At 37.9% G+C, this 13,494-nt stretch overlaps 1 protein-coding gene across 1 annotated transcript in view; it reads left to right on the top strand.

The window, feature by feature from the left end:
- Nucleotides 1-276: 276 nt before the first annotated feature.
- LOC144662724 (uncharacterized) overlaps nucleotides 277-13,494 on the top strand; it is a 107,897-nt gene continuing 94,679 nt past the window's right edge. The window contains exons 1-4 of the mRNA XM_078523602.1: nucleotides 277-539; nucleotides 5,374-5,454; nucleotides 9,451-9,687; nucleotides 10,336-10,471. Coding sequence (XP_078379728.1) covers nucleotides 5,400-5,454; nucleotides 9,451-9,687; nucleotides 10,336-10,471 — 428 coding nt within the window. The 5' untranslated portion in view covers nucleotides 277-539; nucleotides 5,374-5,399. The remainder of the gene's footprint in view (nucleotides 540-5,373; nucleotides 5,455-9,450; nucleotides 9,688-10,335; nucleotides 10,472-13,494) is intronic.

The raw sequence follows: 13,494 nt of genomic DNA, 5'->3' as shown, positions 1-13,494 counted from the left end.
TGGTTTGATGAATGGAATTAGACCTAAAAGGGTTATTTATAAACTTAACAATATTTAACGCAAGATAGTCCATTAATCTGACGGGTACAACAAACGCATAAAAGAAAACATTCATTCGGTCACGCATTTTCAACAGCACTGTATTTTAATGATTTGAAATAAACTCCATATGTCATGAAAAACAAACAAAACGTCCAGTCCAAAAGCAATTATTCTTTAATTTCCCACTTTCCAAAATCGCATAAGATAGATCCACATTTTTACCAAGGGAAGCGCAGCAAGTACGTTATGAGGCTTGATTCTTGATATATGTCATCTTGATAAGCGGATGTCAAGTGTTGCCAAGAAAACGTCAGAAGCATTAACTGACAAGTTAATTCATATGTAAAAGGGAAGACATACAGTAAATGTGCCTGAAATTAAAAACAGCAGCTTCGCTGCACTTTTCTTCGTGTGGAATATTCCGCTTTTCGCTTGAAGCTCAGTGCGATTCAACGCTACAAGACAAACTCAAGATAAGGCCGGCAACCATCTGTCAGGTGATTTGAACTAAATGCGAGCTTTAAACATGAGAACAGCACATACACAACTCTATGAAAATGCAAGGATGATTAACCAGCTGGTTTATGGTGAAGACTGGTTAGGACTTATTGACACTAAGGAACGGATATAAATTATTGCAAAGCAGAACATTTATTTTTTAAAGGGGCAGTATCATGACGATTTTGATGCATTTTTGCCATAACGGAGCTTAAATTAGGCCTTAATAGCTTTACTCATTCAAAAAATGCGCAACGAACACCAATGTGAAGATATTACGTGAATATTGAAGAGCAAAATGTATTTAGTTTTTGACAATTTGTCCATGACACATGGGCAGAGTTTGAAAACGTCTGCCAGACGTTTTCCATTTTTGTTTGAAATCTCGTGTCTGTTTAGCTCAACGAAAAATGCATCTTTTATTACTTTAGTGGATTGTTATAGTATTTTTTAACAAATCTAGACCATTTTTTAAAGTTGCCATTAATATGTGAGTTAAATAAATGAGCAGCGGTGTTTTATTAAGTTTAAAACACGAGGCGCAGCCGAGTGTTTTAGACTTGATAAAACATGAACTGCGAATTTATTGAACGGCTCAAAAATCTTTTCATGTAGATCAACTCATTTTTGCACTAATATTTAGATTTGGGGTTATTTTGGCCTAGAAAATTAAACGTAAAGTTTTGACGTGTGTTTATCAGATATAAAGACAGTCATTAAACATTAATTTCGTCTGTATTTCTTATAAAGCCACTGCTGACCCTGATGTTAATAAAAATGCGGCTAAAATTGCCACTGCTTGTTCAAGTCGCCCTGGCTTGGTTAACAAATACAGTATTAAAATTTTACTCAAAGAGGGAATTTTTGCGTTCTTCAAATATTTTCTTTTCAACGCTGCTTGTGCAAAGTAGTTTTGTTCAAAACGAAAGAACAAAAATTCTCAACATTGCAGTTAACATACAAATAGGGAGACAGGCTCTCTTTGTTTTCACGTACTAGTTGTAGTCATTGAATTGAAATCGCTCATAATGGCATGGCGTAATTGCCTTATATTAATTTCAGCCATCTTTTCTTATCACTGAAGCGACAATAAAAGACAACGAAATTATTTTTCCAGAATATTTCCAAACGAACGCGTCCTTAGACTGTATGTTCAGATGCAACGAAGAGTTACTATTAATATGGAGTTTTTATTTTTTTTCTATTGGGGGAGGGGGGGGGGAGTTTTTCTGGGGAGGGGTACACAACGGTGCAAGTTAAGCAAGTCCATTAATACCCGGGGGGTACTCTCACATAAGAGCTAAACGAGTAAGTGCCGCTTTACAGGGTATGTTTTTTGCCTCTCTGACTCTGGAACAGGGTATAAAAATCACCCTTTTGACTCTGGAACAGGGTCGCTTTTCCCCAGAATCCTGATTAAGCACGATCAAGTTTAGCGATGAAACTCCGCTCCCCTCGCTTTATCTCCAATCCACTGGACGAAGTCAAGTGAGTACTTTGTGATATACGCTAGTGTTTATATATCTATATATTATAGAAGTTTCCATTGTGGATATTGTCTGGAACAGGGTGCCTATTTTTCCAATGTTTGTCTGAAAAAGGGTCGCAAATTCAGCTTTTTTCCTCTGGAACAGGTCCAGAGTGAAGCAAATTTGCAAAGTTGTCGAATTTGTCGAGGTCAACTTAGAACATGATCGCCTAGTCATGCCGCAGATTAGTGGGAGGCTCTGACAACCTTCAAGCAAGATGCGCGAAGTCTTCCCAGACTAGTATACGAGAAGAAAAAAATTTCCAATGGAGGTAGCGAGAAGTATATCAGAGCTCTTGTTGAAACATATGACAATGCATCAAGCAAAAATGTCAAAAAGCAGGTTCTTTCTATCGTAGCCGACCTACCCTTGACGCTTAATTCACCAATTGGAACACTCGCTTTACTTTAAGTTTGCTATAATCTTACTTTCGTTTTCCTAAAACTGTTTTACAGCATCGATACGAAATAGATCATTTCATCTTTTTTTTTAGTAAAATAATTTTTCGTACTTTTTTCACCTTTCTGGCAAGAACATTTTTATCCATCTGAAGATTTAAGAAGGCCATTTTAATTTCTTTCACTTCAAGATTCCCAAAGTTGCAAGCTAGGGGTTGTTTAAAGTGTTGTGTATCCTGTGCTTTGTTTCAAGGAAAAATTACCATTCTCAACCCCCCACGCTACCCTCTCAAAAAATTGTTCTTCCCAATTGCAAGATTGTTCATTTCAAGTGCTAGTTCAGTTATCAGTCGTAGAAATTAACCCATGGCATGTGGCGTTACAAAACACGGAAGTCTTCGATGTGCTTAAATCTTCTACAAGACAAACGCTTTATAATGATGCGAAAAAGCTTCTTTGAAATGCGAGGTGAGTCGAGCTTTGAAAATACACAGAAAGTGGCAAACGAAAGGTTATAATAGGAAGCAAGAATAATGTTTACCAAAATTATCTTTACATTTATAGAGCTGTATTCAATTGAATTTGTCTTCTTGACATATTGGAAGCTGTTTGCTGTTTTGCATTTCAACAGATGCTGTATATGTTACGTTTTTATACATATATATTGATTGATTGTGATTCGTGCTCCGGATTTTATCCGGAGCGTGGTAATTCCAAAGAATTTTGATTAGAATTAATTTCGAGGAGTTCGTCAATTTACTTCGGTATCAGTGATCACGAATCTTCTTGGAAGTGATTCAAACCGTATTTCCTGCGTATATAGAGCAATAAATCAATGTTTGAAGGTAAAATTTGCTTACATTTCTTCCACTGCAGCAAATATTTGAAACTCTTCGCCGCCATTATCGTTCAAGTTAATTGCAACATAACAGTCGAACCTACCTTATTATAGGAAATTAACGCTTGGGTTAATTAAGTTATTTGAAATAAAAAATATTTGCAACAGAACAAGAGTTGAAAGATAGCTCTTTAAGGCAGTGATGTTGACTTTTGATAAATGTTTTTGGTATGCGCAAAGGAAAACTGTCAAGAAGTCCTTCGATCCGCCATATTGGATCGCCTTCGGAAGCAATCGAAACCGGGCTTGTTCAAAATAAGTAAAAATTAATGGAACTTTAAAACATATGTTTCGTAGTTAGGACCCCAAACTAAAGCTACATGCAAAATTTCAGCCAAATCGGCGAAGTACCGTGACCGCGACTTTTTAATATAGTTCGAAAAATACAGAGTATGACACTTAAATGTTAGGAACTGCAACTATCTACCCTTGAAAATATCTTTCCCTATGGTTTTCGACTTGCACTCTTCCTCTTATAACTGTTTCTTGAATTCCTCGCACCCAAAAATACTGACAAACAGAATGTGGTTCGGGATAAGCAGACAATTCTTAGCACATTTATTCAACTAAAACGACTAACTGAAAAAACAAAACCACATTTCAGTTCCTTGCATACGAAAAATGGCAGCAAACAATAAACAATAGTTCAATGGTTTACAATGCTTAGACAACAACAATAATAAAAAATTAAACTGTTTACATCTGATCTGGTCAGACCTTTGTATATTCCCAGTAGTCTTTGATGACTGATCCATAAAACACTGACACTTTGCTCTAATTTTTCATACAACCGCGATAATTAATACTCGCAAAATTCTCTTCCTAAATTTTCGCGAAATTAAGTACGCGCGAAAATTAGTAAAAATAAAGTAGTTTTTTATTGTCAAAAATAGACTGCAGACACACTGGACGCTGTAAAAAAACGTTTGGGGAAATTTGAGTAAGGAAATGCGTTTGGCTTGAAGTACGATGAGCCCCCTCCCCTCCTCCCACCTTTACAAACACTCCGCCGCCTCTGTTATTGATTTTTTCAGGCGGTTTGTCGCCATGGAAAGCGTGTAGAATGTTGGAAAGTCCATTTTTAGAACTTAAACTTTTTACCTCCTGGAGAAACTGTTGTAACTCATTTAAGGTAGCTCTCACGAACACAGATAAAATATATACACAACATACCGAAAACCGAACTGATTTCACAATCTTTGCCTGATAGTTGCTCGATTCTAAATCTACATTGCAACCAAAGAAAGTAACTCTTAGAGCTCATAAGGAACTTTCTCAAAAGTTGATTAAAAGCAGAATATCTTTGAAGCCATATGTCAGTCTTAAGATGCTTAGTACTATAATATTGTTAGCCTAATATTCACTTTAGTATTGTTTGTATCAGCTCTTCATTTGTAGCATAACATGTATTCTTTTTTGTACTCAATTGTAAGATATTGTAAATGTTTTTATTTCTGTTTTTAAAGCACTGCGTTTGTAAAGTCAATAAAGCAGCAAAATAGAAATTAAAAAAAAAAATATATGAAAAAGTCAGGGATGCCTTTAATTTTCGCTTGTAAACCACTACCTCTGTCGTGCTTTCGTCGTGAACGTCTTACGCATGCGTTGAGAATGAAGCGCCTTCGACCATTCCGAACCGCTTTGGAGCTATTTAGAATAAACCTCGTTATCTACGTATGTCGATCAATTACCAATTTCAGAACGCGTGATGCGCTTCCGGAGAATTTTCCCTTTGTCTATATGAAAGTTATTCATTTTTGCCACGTTAATTTTGTTTAAATCTGAAAAAGAGATTTTCCTCGAGGGTAACGTCAAGTGCTCCGAAATGGGACAACAAGCAAACTAAGCTAAATAAGGTTTATTTAGCGGGGGTAATACCATCTGATGTTTCACTGATAGCTGATAAATGGCCTACATTTCCTGAACTCCCTTCCAGACCCTCTTGTCTATTTATCAAAATATATTTTCACCTAACAGACGCATATATTTCTCTTTTCTTTTTTCTCAGCATATCTCGGAAGAAATTTGTAAACGATGTGCCAATGGATTTACTTAGGTCTTCTTGTGATCACCGTATCAGCGGGGAAAGGTAAAAGTGAGGTGTTAAGTTCAGCGTTGTTTCGATGATCTCGAAGCCCTTTGAGATAAATCTATTTCCACTACAAGAAAAAAACGTACAGCTGGCGTGACATACCGGAAATTATTTTGTTATATTGATTGGTAGATCATAAATTGGACCAATACCGTAAATACCTGTTATAGCCCAGGACATATAAAATTTCGTTAGGGGGTTTGTTTGGGCTGTTAACTGGGAGGCCTATTTCCGGCGGGGCTTATTAGCCGCATAAAGGAAACCATCGGACGTACAGGCAAACTCACTCCCTCGCCATCGTACAAGGAGGGGGGGGGGGGGGTGGATGGAACCCCTCCCCGGAGTTTTCGTTATATTAAGGCGTAGCGAAATTATTTTGAACTGAGAAGAAAGACTTAGCTTACTCTACAAGATGCCATCTTGGATCCGCCATTTTGGATTTCAACATTTTCTAAGAAAGTCAGAAAATAACGGAAATTGATGCAAAATCAAGCCAGAATGTTTACGGAATAAACAAAAAAATGACGATCTTTGGCAAGACCTGCTTGTATTTATGACGTTGCTATGGCAACGTCAAATACCATGGACGCACGGTTGACATATCAAAATTTCAGCAAAGGATGAATGAGCAGCTACTGAACGTTACATATACGAGTCGCGCATCTTTTTACCATTTTCCCAGAAGACTAGAAAAGGCTGAAGCTATCTGGTTCTTATTCTAATGGCAGCAGTGATGGCTTCTAACTCCCCTATTAACAACGACGGCGATTATTTTTATAATCATTTTTTTCCTGTCTGCATTATTTGGATCAACTCTTGACATCAAGCTCTTCCAAGGCAGAATTTCAGCTTTCTGCTCTGGTCACTAACGATCACGAACTCAGGAGAATACGACCAAAAATTAGAAGACTGCTGAAAGTCACGCTCTTTGTTTCATGAATGTTCTTAATATTTTCTAAGCAACTATTTTTCTTAAGGAGGCTCGATGTAGTCTTTTTATCCCAAGGGTGATCGTTTTGAAAATGAAAATTGTCTAGGAAGCCAAAGTTCGATTTTTGCCAAAATACACCATAATGATCAAATATGATCAAAGTTTAATTTTTCACCGGTCACTTAGTCACAAAGGTTACCATTGTAGTTTTCTTTTGTTTTTAAACAAGCTTGATTTTCTCGAAATCTAGACTGACTCTTGGTATTCATTTTCTGATATGTTAAAGTTCAGTAGATTGACTAACTGCTGACGAAATTTTACAAAAATCTGTAAGAGCGTTTTCAAGTAAATCAAGAATTAAGTTTTCAGAAAAATCCCGTTTTAATGTGAAATAGGCGCTTGTAATTTGTTTCGTAGTATTTGAGTGCAGTTATTTAAAATGAAATATAAATACTTACACCATCAATGACTTATATCTAAGAGCGAGAGAGTTTTTGCTTTAATTTTTTAAAATATATTGACTGACCATTGTATAAAACTTAAAAGAATTGCAAAAAAAAATCATTCTTGATTTACTCAAAAACGCTCTGACAGATTTTTCTAAAATTTTGTCTCCTGGTAGTAAATCCACTACACTTTAACATATCAAAAAATGAATACAAAGAGTCATTCTCCATTTCGAGAAAATCAAGCTTGTTTGTTGCTATGGTAACCTCTGTAACAAATTAAACCTTGGTCATTTGATTATTATGGTGTATTTTGGTAAAAAACGAACATTGGCTTCCTAGATAATTTTTATTTTCAAAACGACATCCTGAGGCTAAAAAACTACATCGAGCCTCCTTAAAAAAACACGTTTCACATACTACCATGTCGATCGAGCGGAATTTCTGCAAATGTATTAAATGAAGTTTCATCAGAAAGGAGTTGTTTCTCTACGGCTAATCGTTTACACTACCATGACTCGTTGGGACTTGGCTAAATAGCCCTAGATAATCGAGACAAGGCTAGATAATCGAGAGTCCGGATAATCCGAAATATGAATATTATTGAGCCCCCCCAAAAAACCCAGGGCATCTGACAGGATGCGGTGGTGCAGATCCGCATAGTTCGATAACTTCCACATCTTCGGCGCATTTTCCGCATTAAGGTAAAAGAAAAAGAAAAATTGCTACATAATAGTGATAAATCAGCTGTTAACCATCCTCACAAACAAAAATTCCGAAGACATTGATCATTTTGAGGCAGTTTTTCTCCGAACGAGGCGACAAAAATACGCTCGATTAGTTCGAAGATAATTTTGAACCTCCAGGCATTCCATGCGTCTTTTTCGTGAAGAGCCTGGTGACTAGACCGTGGTGCCAACGTGTGGTGTTCACCGATTGAAATTTCTGCGATGTTTTTCACCTTATAGAAGGATTTAAACATTCTGAATTTCTGTGAACGTTTTTATGGCTAGTGGAAACTGAGTAATGAAGTTGCCTACACATCAGAGGTTTTCCAACAGGTAAACCACCTAGAAATAACATTTAAATCCTCGTAGAACTTAGTTATATCTGGTCTTGAATGTGACTAATTGATATTCATGAAAACAAGTCTGGATAATCGAGAAATCCGGATAATCAAGGTTCGACTGTATACGTTTTATTCCAGCGAGGTTATATTTTCAGGAACGGGTACCAATTTTATCCGTGCTCGGACTACCTTGCGACTAGGTCCGAGCACGGGTAAAATTTGGGTTCGGCACGGGTGAGGCAAAGTCATGTACACGACATAACTTATCCTTGACGAATCATTTTTTTCAGTACGCTTACCATTTTTATCCGAGCTTAAAATGGGCCTTTACGGATCCACTTAACCCTCAGGAGGACATTTTTGATTCTCTTTGATATAAAAATTCGTTTGCGAACATGATATTTTCCATATTTGCACATTTCTCTTTTGGACAAACGCTTTTCTATTTCCCAAGAATCGGTAGAAGACAACGGAAGATTTCTAAGAATATGTGCGTGACGTTGCGGTGCATTTGGATAAAAAATGTTAAAGAAAGGCAAAAAGGATATTTATTTTGCTAAAATAAATGGGTTTATGTAGCTTGTAACGTAAGTCTTTCCCAGCTTCCGGCTAGTTTGTTTGCCGCCAACTTTCACTTCCGGTATACATTTTCGTGGACTTTTAGGCAAAGAGAGCGCGGTTACATCGCTCTTTCGCTGACAAGGCTCTCAGCGAGTGAAGGAAAATTTCCCCTCCCTCCATTCCCTCTGTTCTGTTGTTATTAAAATGGGTTAGCGGGTTCTCCCTCGACTCAGACGCCTGTAAGAATATTTTGTCAGTCAATGAAAGAGCCTTGAAAAATTGAAAACATACCTGACAGTGAGCTTGACTGTCCTTTGTCCAAGTTTTCCGTCTCCGTTCGCAAGTAAGTCGGTGAGTTCGAACACCCTAAATTAAGCGAATTTAGTTTTCCGTCTTTGGCCATATAATAAATATCTTCCTAACCGATCTTAGACGGTCTGTATTGGAGAATCTGTACTGTACTTACTTGTACTTGACCTTGGTCAAGATTCTCCCATACAGACCTCACGCTCAGTTAAAAAGAAGTAATTATAATAAAGCGAAACCAAATTTTATTCAAGGTTTTAGAATGGCATTTTTCCCTACAAAATAATTTAATTTCAGTCAGTTCAATGGTAATTGTCTTTGTAAACAATGCTCGAATTTTTTTTGCGGGTCGTCATGAATTTGAAAATTAACTCATAGAAGAATAATCGGACTCAAAATTACTTGTAAACACTTCACAGTAAATTTCCAATTTCTATTTTTTTTTTTCATAAAAAGGGTTGAAAGTTTGATTATCGGTGATTTTATTTACCTTTTCGATTAGAATGGCCGTTAACGGAGACGTTCAGGAAAATCTGGAGTTCGATTTTTTTTATCTATTTTAAAATAAATAGATATGACTGTTAATTCTTACATACATTCTCCGCCTGAGCTCTTGAATAGACCAAATTATACTATTGGTACTTGTTTAATGATTCTTTGCTTCCATGATCTACTTGCAGACAAACCAAAAATAACTGTTCCAAGTTCAGTTGTGCGGACAATACCAAATCATTATTTGTGGTGTTCTGTTGAGGGGTCCCCACCTATCAATATATCGCTCCTCAAGAACTCAACATTGTTAGTTCATAAGATTGGAAAATTGGTAACGCAGAAAGCAGAAGAGGAGGGAATCTACACTTGTTTGGCTTCAAGTGAGGCTGGCTCTAACTCAAAAGAGTTCCTGGTTACATTTGTAGGTGCGTCTCTTGTTTCTTTATGTGGACGAATGCTACATGGCGTTGTGTTGTGCAGTGCGGTGCGGTATACGGTGCGGCGAGGTGAGGTGCTGCGTAGTGTGTGATGTGTGGTGTGTTGATCTGTTCTGTGGTTTGCTATGGAGCACTACTGTCTGTTGTGTTGTGGTAAAGTTTGGTGTGTTAATCAGTGCGGTGTGCTGCGGTGTGGTGCGCTGCGATGTAGAGCGATGTGGTGTGGTATGATGCAGCGTTTTTCGGTGTGGTGTGGTAAGGTGCAATGCGATGCGATGTAGTGCGATGGGTATTGTGTGCTGTAGTGAAAGGTCTATGGTGCGGTGTGGTAAAGTGCGGTGTGGAATGGTGTGCGTTTGTACTTCGTGGTGCAGTGTTCTACGTGTTGTTATAGGGAGGTGTGGATTCGTGTTTTTTTTAGCGTGGTGTCGTGGGGTGTGCTGTGGCTTGGTTCGGTTTGTCAGGGTGTGGTTCACTGTGGTGTGGTGTGGATTCTCTCAAGGAATTATTGCTGAAGAACATGAGATTATAACAAGAAGTCTCGACATTATATACGTTGGCGTTGCCTTGTTTATTAAACGATAGTGACTGTCATTTTACAAAATCCGAATGCTGTTTTACATTGATATTTTTCAGGCTGCGAGAATTGCTCTGGTAATGACACAATTGAATGGGACCATGACCAAGACCAAGTTAAAAATGACTTCAGTTGCCGAAATATTGGGTCAACGATTGACATTGGCAGATGTCTTCCCACAACAACGACACACCTGTAAGAGTACTTTTCTTTACAGTACGATTTTCTCTGTTGTGTCACTTCGTCTTTGTGTATCTCTTGTTTGTCTCTGTTTGTCTCTGTCTGTCTGTCTGTCACCGAAGATTTCCGAAGATTCTCCGACTGTTGTCCGAAGGCCATTCGAACGTTTCCGATCCATTTTCGAACTTTTCCAAAGATAAACGAAGTTTTCCGAAGTATTCCAAAGAAGTAAAAAACAATCTAAACAGTTTGTGGACCTAGTGGCGTTCTAGAAAAAGGAGGTTTGCTCCGCCGCCTATGGTATGCTACGGGATTTGACTATTTTCTCAGCTTATTAGCAAGCTGCTGAATTCGCTTTTAATGACGTTTCTTCTTCTTCCTTTAGTAAGCAAAAGATACATATCGCTAAAAACAAGAAGACATAATGTTAGGATAAGGAAATAAACTTGTTTTGTTGTTTTAGTAGTGTTTGTTGTCGAGTTATTCCAGTGAGCATTACTCCAAATGAAGGTGTAACATGATGCAAAGAAGAAACAAGACATGAGTGGCATGCAGTAACTGACTAATACGATTGAACTCTCTTTTCAACAATAGATGTTATCGCATTTGAATTGAACCGACAAAATCTCGTCTGAGGTACTATATAAGGAAATGGTTTTCACTAGCGACGGAGTCGTAACAGCGCCTTCGACCTAGTGAAATTCGAAAATTCGAGTCGCTTTTGCGGATCAAGAAAAAGCTAGATTGCAGGAGTCTCAAGCAGAAGAAAAGGAGCAATCAAGTCACAATGGTAGTTTCCTGTTGCTCCGAGTACAGTCGAAGTGTGGCTGAAGCTACCACAGTCAGCTGCCTCGTCCCTAGGCGCCGATTGGCCGGACGTTGAGGCGGTAAGGCGGGAAAACAGGGAGCGCGGGGGTTAATGGTTAGAAAGCGAGCCGCGGAGCGCCTGGCAGATCTTGCATCCAATATGGCGGACCAAAATATCATCAACCCTGAAAAGTGTATTATAAACAGCGAAAGAGCCGTCTATTTAGCATTTTTACAGCACAGAGTGCCTTGGGAACATTTTTCCTGAAACTATATTTTTTTATTAAGAAGACGGACTTAACCACCATTTTCGCACGGTTCATCACGTCCCAGCTAAGCTTGAGAAGAGACAGGAATAGCATAGGAGGCACTCTGTGAAGTTAAAAACGCTTTAAGTCCTTTACGGCAAAAAGACGTTGACATGTCTAATGACATTTTCCGATCTCCAAGACAGACAGGTTCTCAATTCCGTTTATCTTGTCTTTAAGTTGTCTTGTAAATCCGAGTGTAAATGTCAAGAAAATCAGTTATCCTTTCCATGCATAATATTGTTACATGTAGATTTTTTTCGTAGAACCTGAGAGCTAGTTGCTTTTTAGTTATTCAATGGACGCTCATTTTAAGTATGAATACATCGATACAATTCATCTGTCTTTGGGATGTCATTTCTACTATCTCTGGCTTACTTCAATAAAATGTAAAATTATCTGCTTATCAGTAATCAAGCACAACCTTTGATAGTTTTTTTTTATTTGAAAATAAAAATTACATTAAAATGTTTGTATTATAACTGTATTTTTTCCAATGCAAAATTTGTTTGGTTGCCAGTAGGTGACTTTTTTCCCATTAAACCACAATTTATTAAGCATAAATACACAATTTTGTTTGTTAAACATTGTGGCAGTGAGTCTGCCATTTATGTCGTGACCCTAATGGACCTATGCCATGCCATGCAGACTTTTAATTTGGGGGCTGGTGCAGAGAGCATTTCTGTTGACTGTGACACTGTTTTCATGGAGTTTTGAGAATGGTTCCGTGTGCAGTATATGATTTAAAAAAATCTTGAAATCTTGCTTTGTAAAAATAGGAAGATAATTTTCTCATACATATTACTGTATTAAAATACAAGGCAAGCATATTTGGACATTTACATATTAATAAACATACATAAGAACATGTTTTTGGTTAAATGGACCAAGGCCCACCATCATTCTATTATAAATAACTCTGGTTACAAACCCCTCTGAATTATTTATCACACTCCTGTGCTTCTTTACAATTAAAAATAGTACATGTATTTGTAAAATTCTTTATTTTTTCAGCCACTGAAAAAAAGTTCACTTTGTGCTTGCAAATTTGGTGACTAAAGGCCTTTGTTATGCTCCCACTGACTTGATACTAATTACTGTGATTGATATGGTGAATAATTTTATTATTAGCGGAGCTCCCAGCGGCCCGAAGGGCCGCAGAGCAGAGCCCCATACACATAGAAAATTAACAGAACCATGCTTTTGGTTTTTCATGGTCATCATGGCTAGCGGCATGGTTCGCGGGCGCGTACGACGTACGTACGTCGTGCAAGATGGCAGCCATAGTTTGATGGTAAAAAAAGGGTAAAGCAAGACGGCCGTATAAAGGCGGCCTTTAAAATTTAAAGTGGTTTGCCAAGAAAAACAAGAAGCTAAGAAACAAAATGTTGCTGACAATTACGTGTAGAAAGTAATTGACCGCCAAAAAAGTGGACTTTGAGAGCCATAATCGATCGATGACTTTCGTGTCTATCTGTAGAGCTAGCGTTGTACATGAAGGAGCATTCGAAAAGTAAATCGGGTTTCACATGAGTTTCATCAACGATGAATCTATCTAGAATCACCTGCTGCTCATATATGTTCAAGGTATGAAAACCAAACGTAAAACTTGGTGTAAAAATTCAGTCCTGGCTCGAAGAGCTCTTTGATTCATAGCGTTTTAGGTGAGCATTTGCGAACCATACTCAACAACACTCCTGGTTCCCCTTTGGCTCAGTATTTTAACTCTACGGGTCACAGTATCACAGATGTCCCGGAAAAAACATCCAGCGCAAACAACATGAATGAGACTGATTTTCCGCCTGAAAACCGTGCAGCAGAACGGACTTAACATCAATTTTAGCCATATTTGTACTGCGCGCGGGCTTTTTTTTTACACGCACGCGCTTTCAACTTACGTAGTCACAGACATTGCGTAGGGCT

The sequence above is a fragment of the Oculina patagonica genome, chromosome 8, assembly GCF_052425735.1.
Source record: "Oculina patagonica isolate OP01 chromosome 8, crgOcupat, whole genome shotgun sequence".
Lineage (NCBI taxonomy): Eukaryota > Metazoa > Cnidaria > Anthozoa > Scleractinia > Oculinidae > Oculina > Oculina patagonica.
The sequence above is the reverse complement of the archived record's forward strand: the minus strand, read 5'-3'. Positions and strand labels throughout refer to the sequence as shown.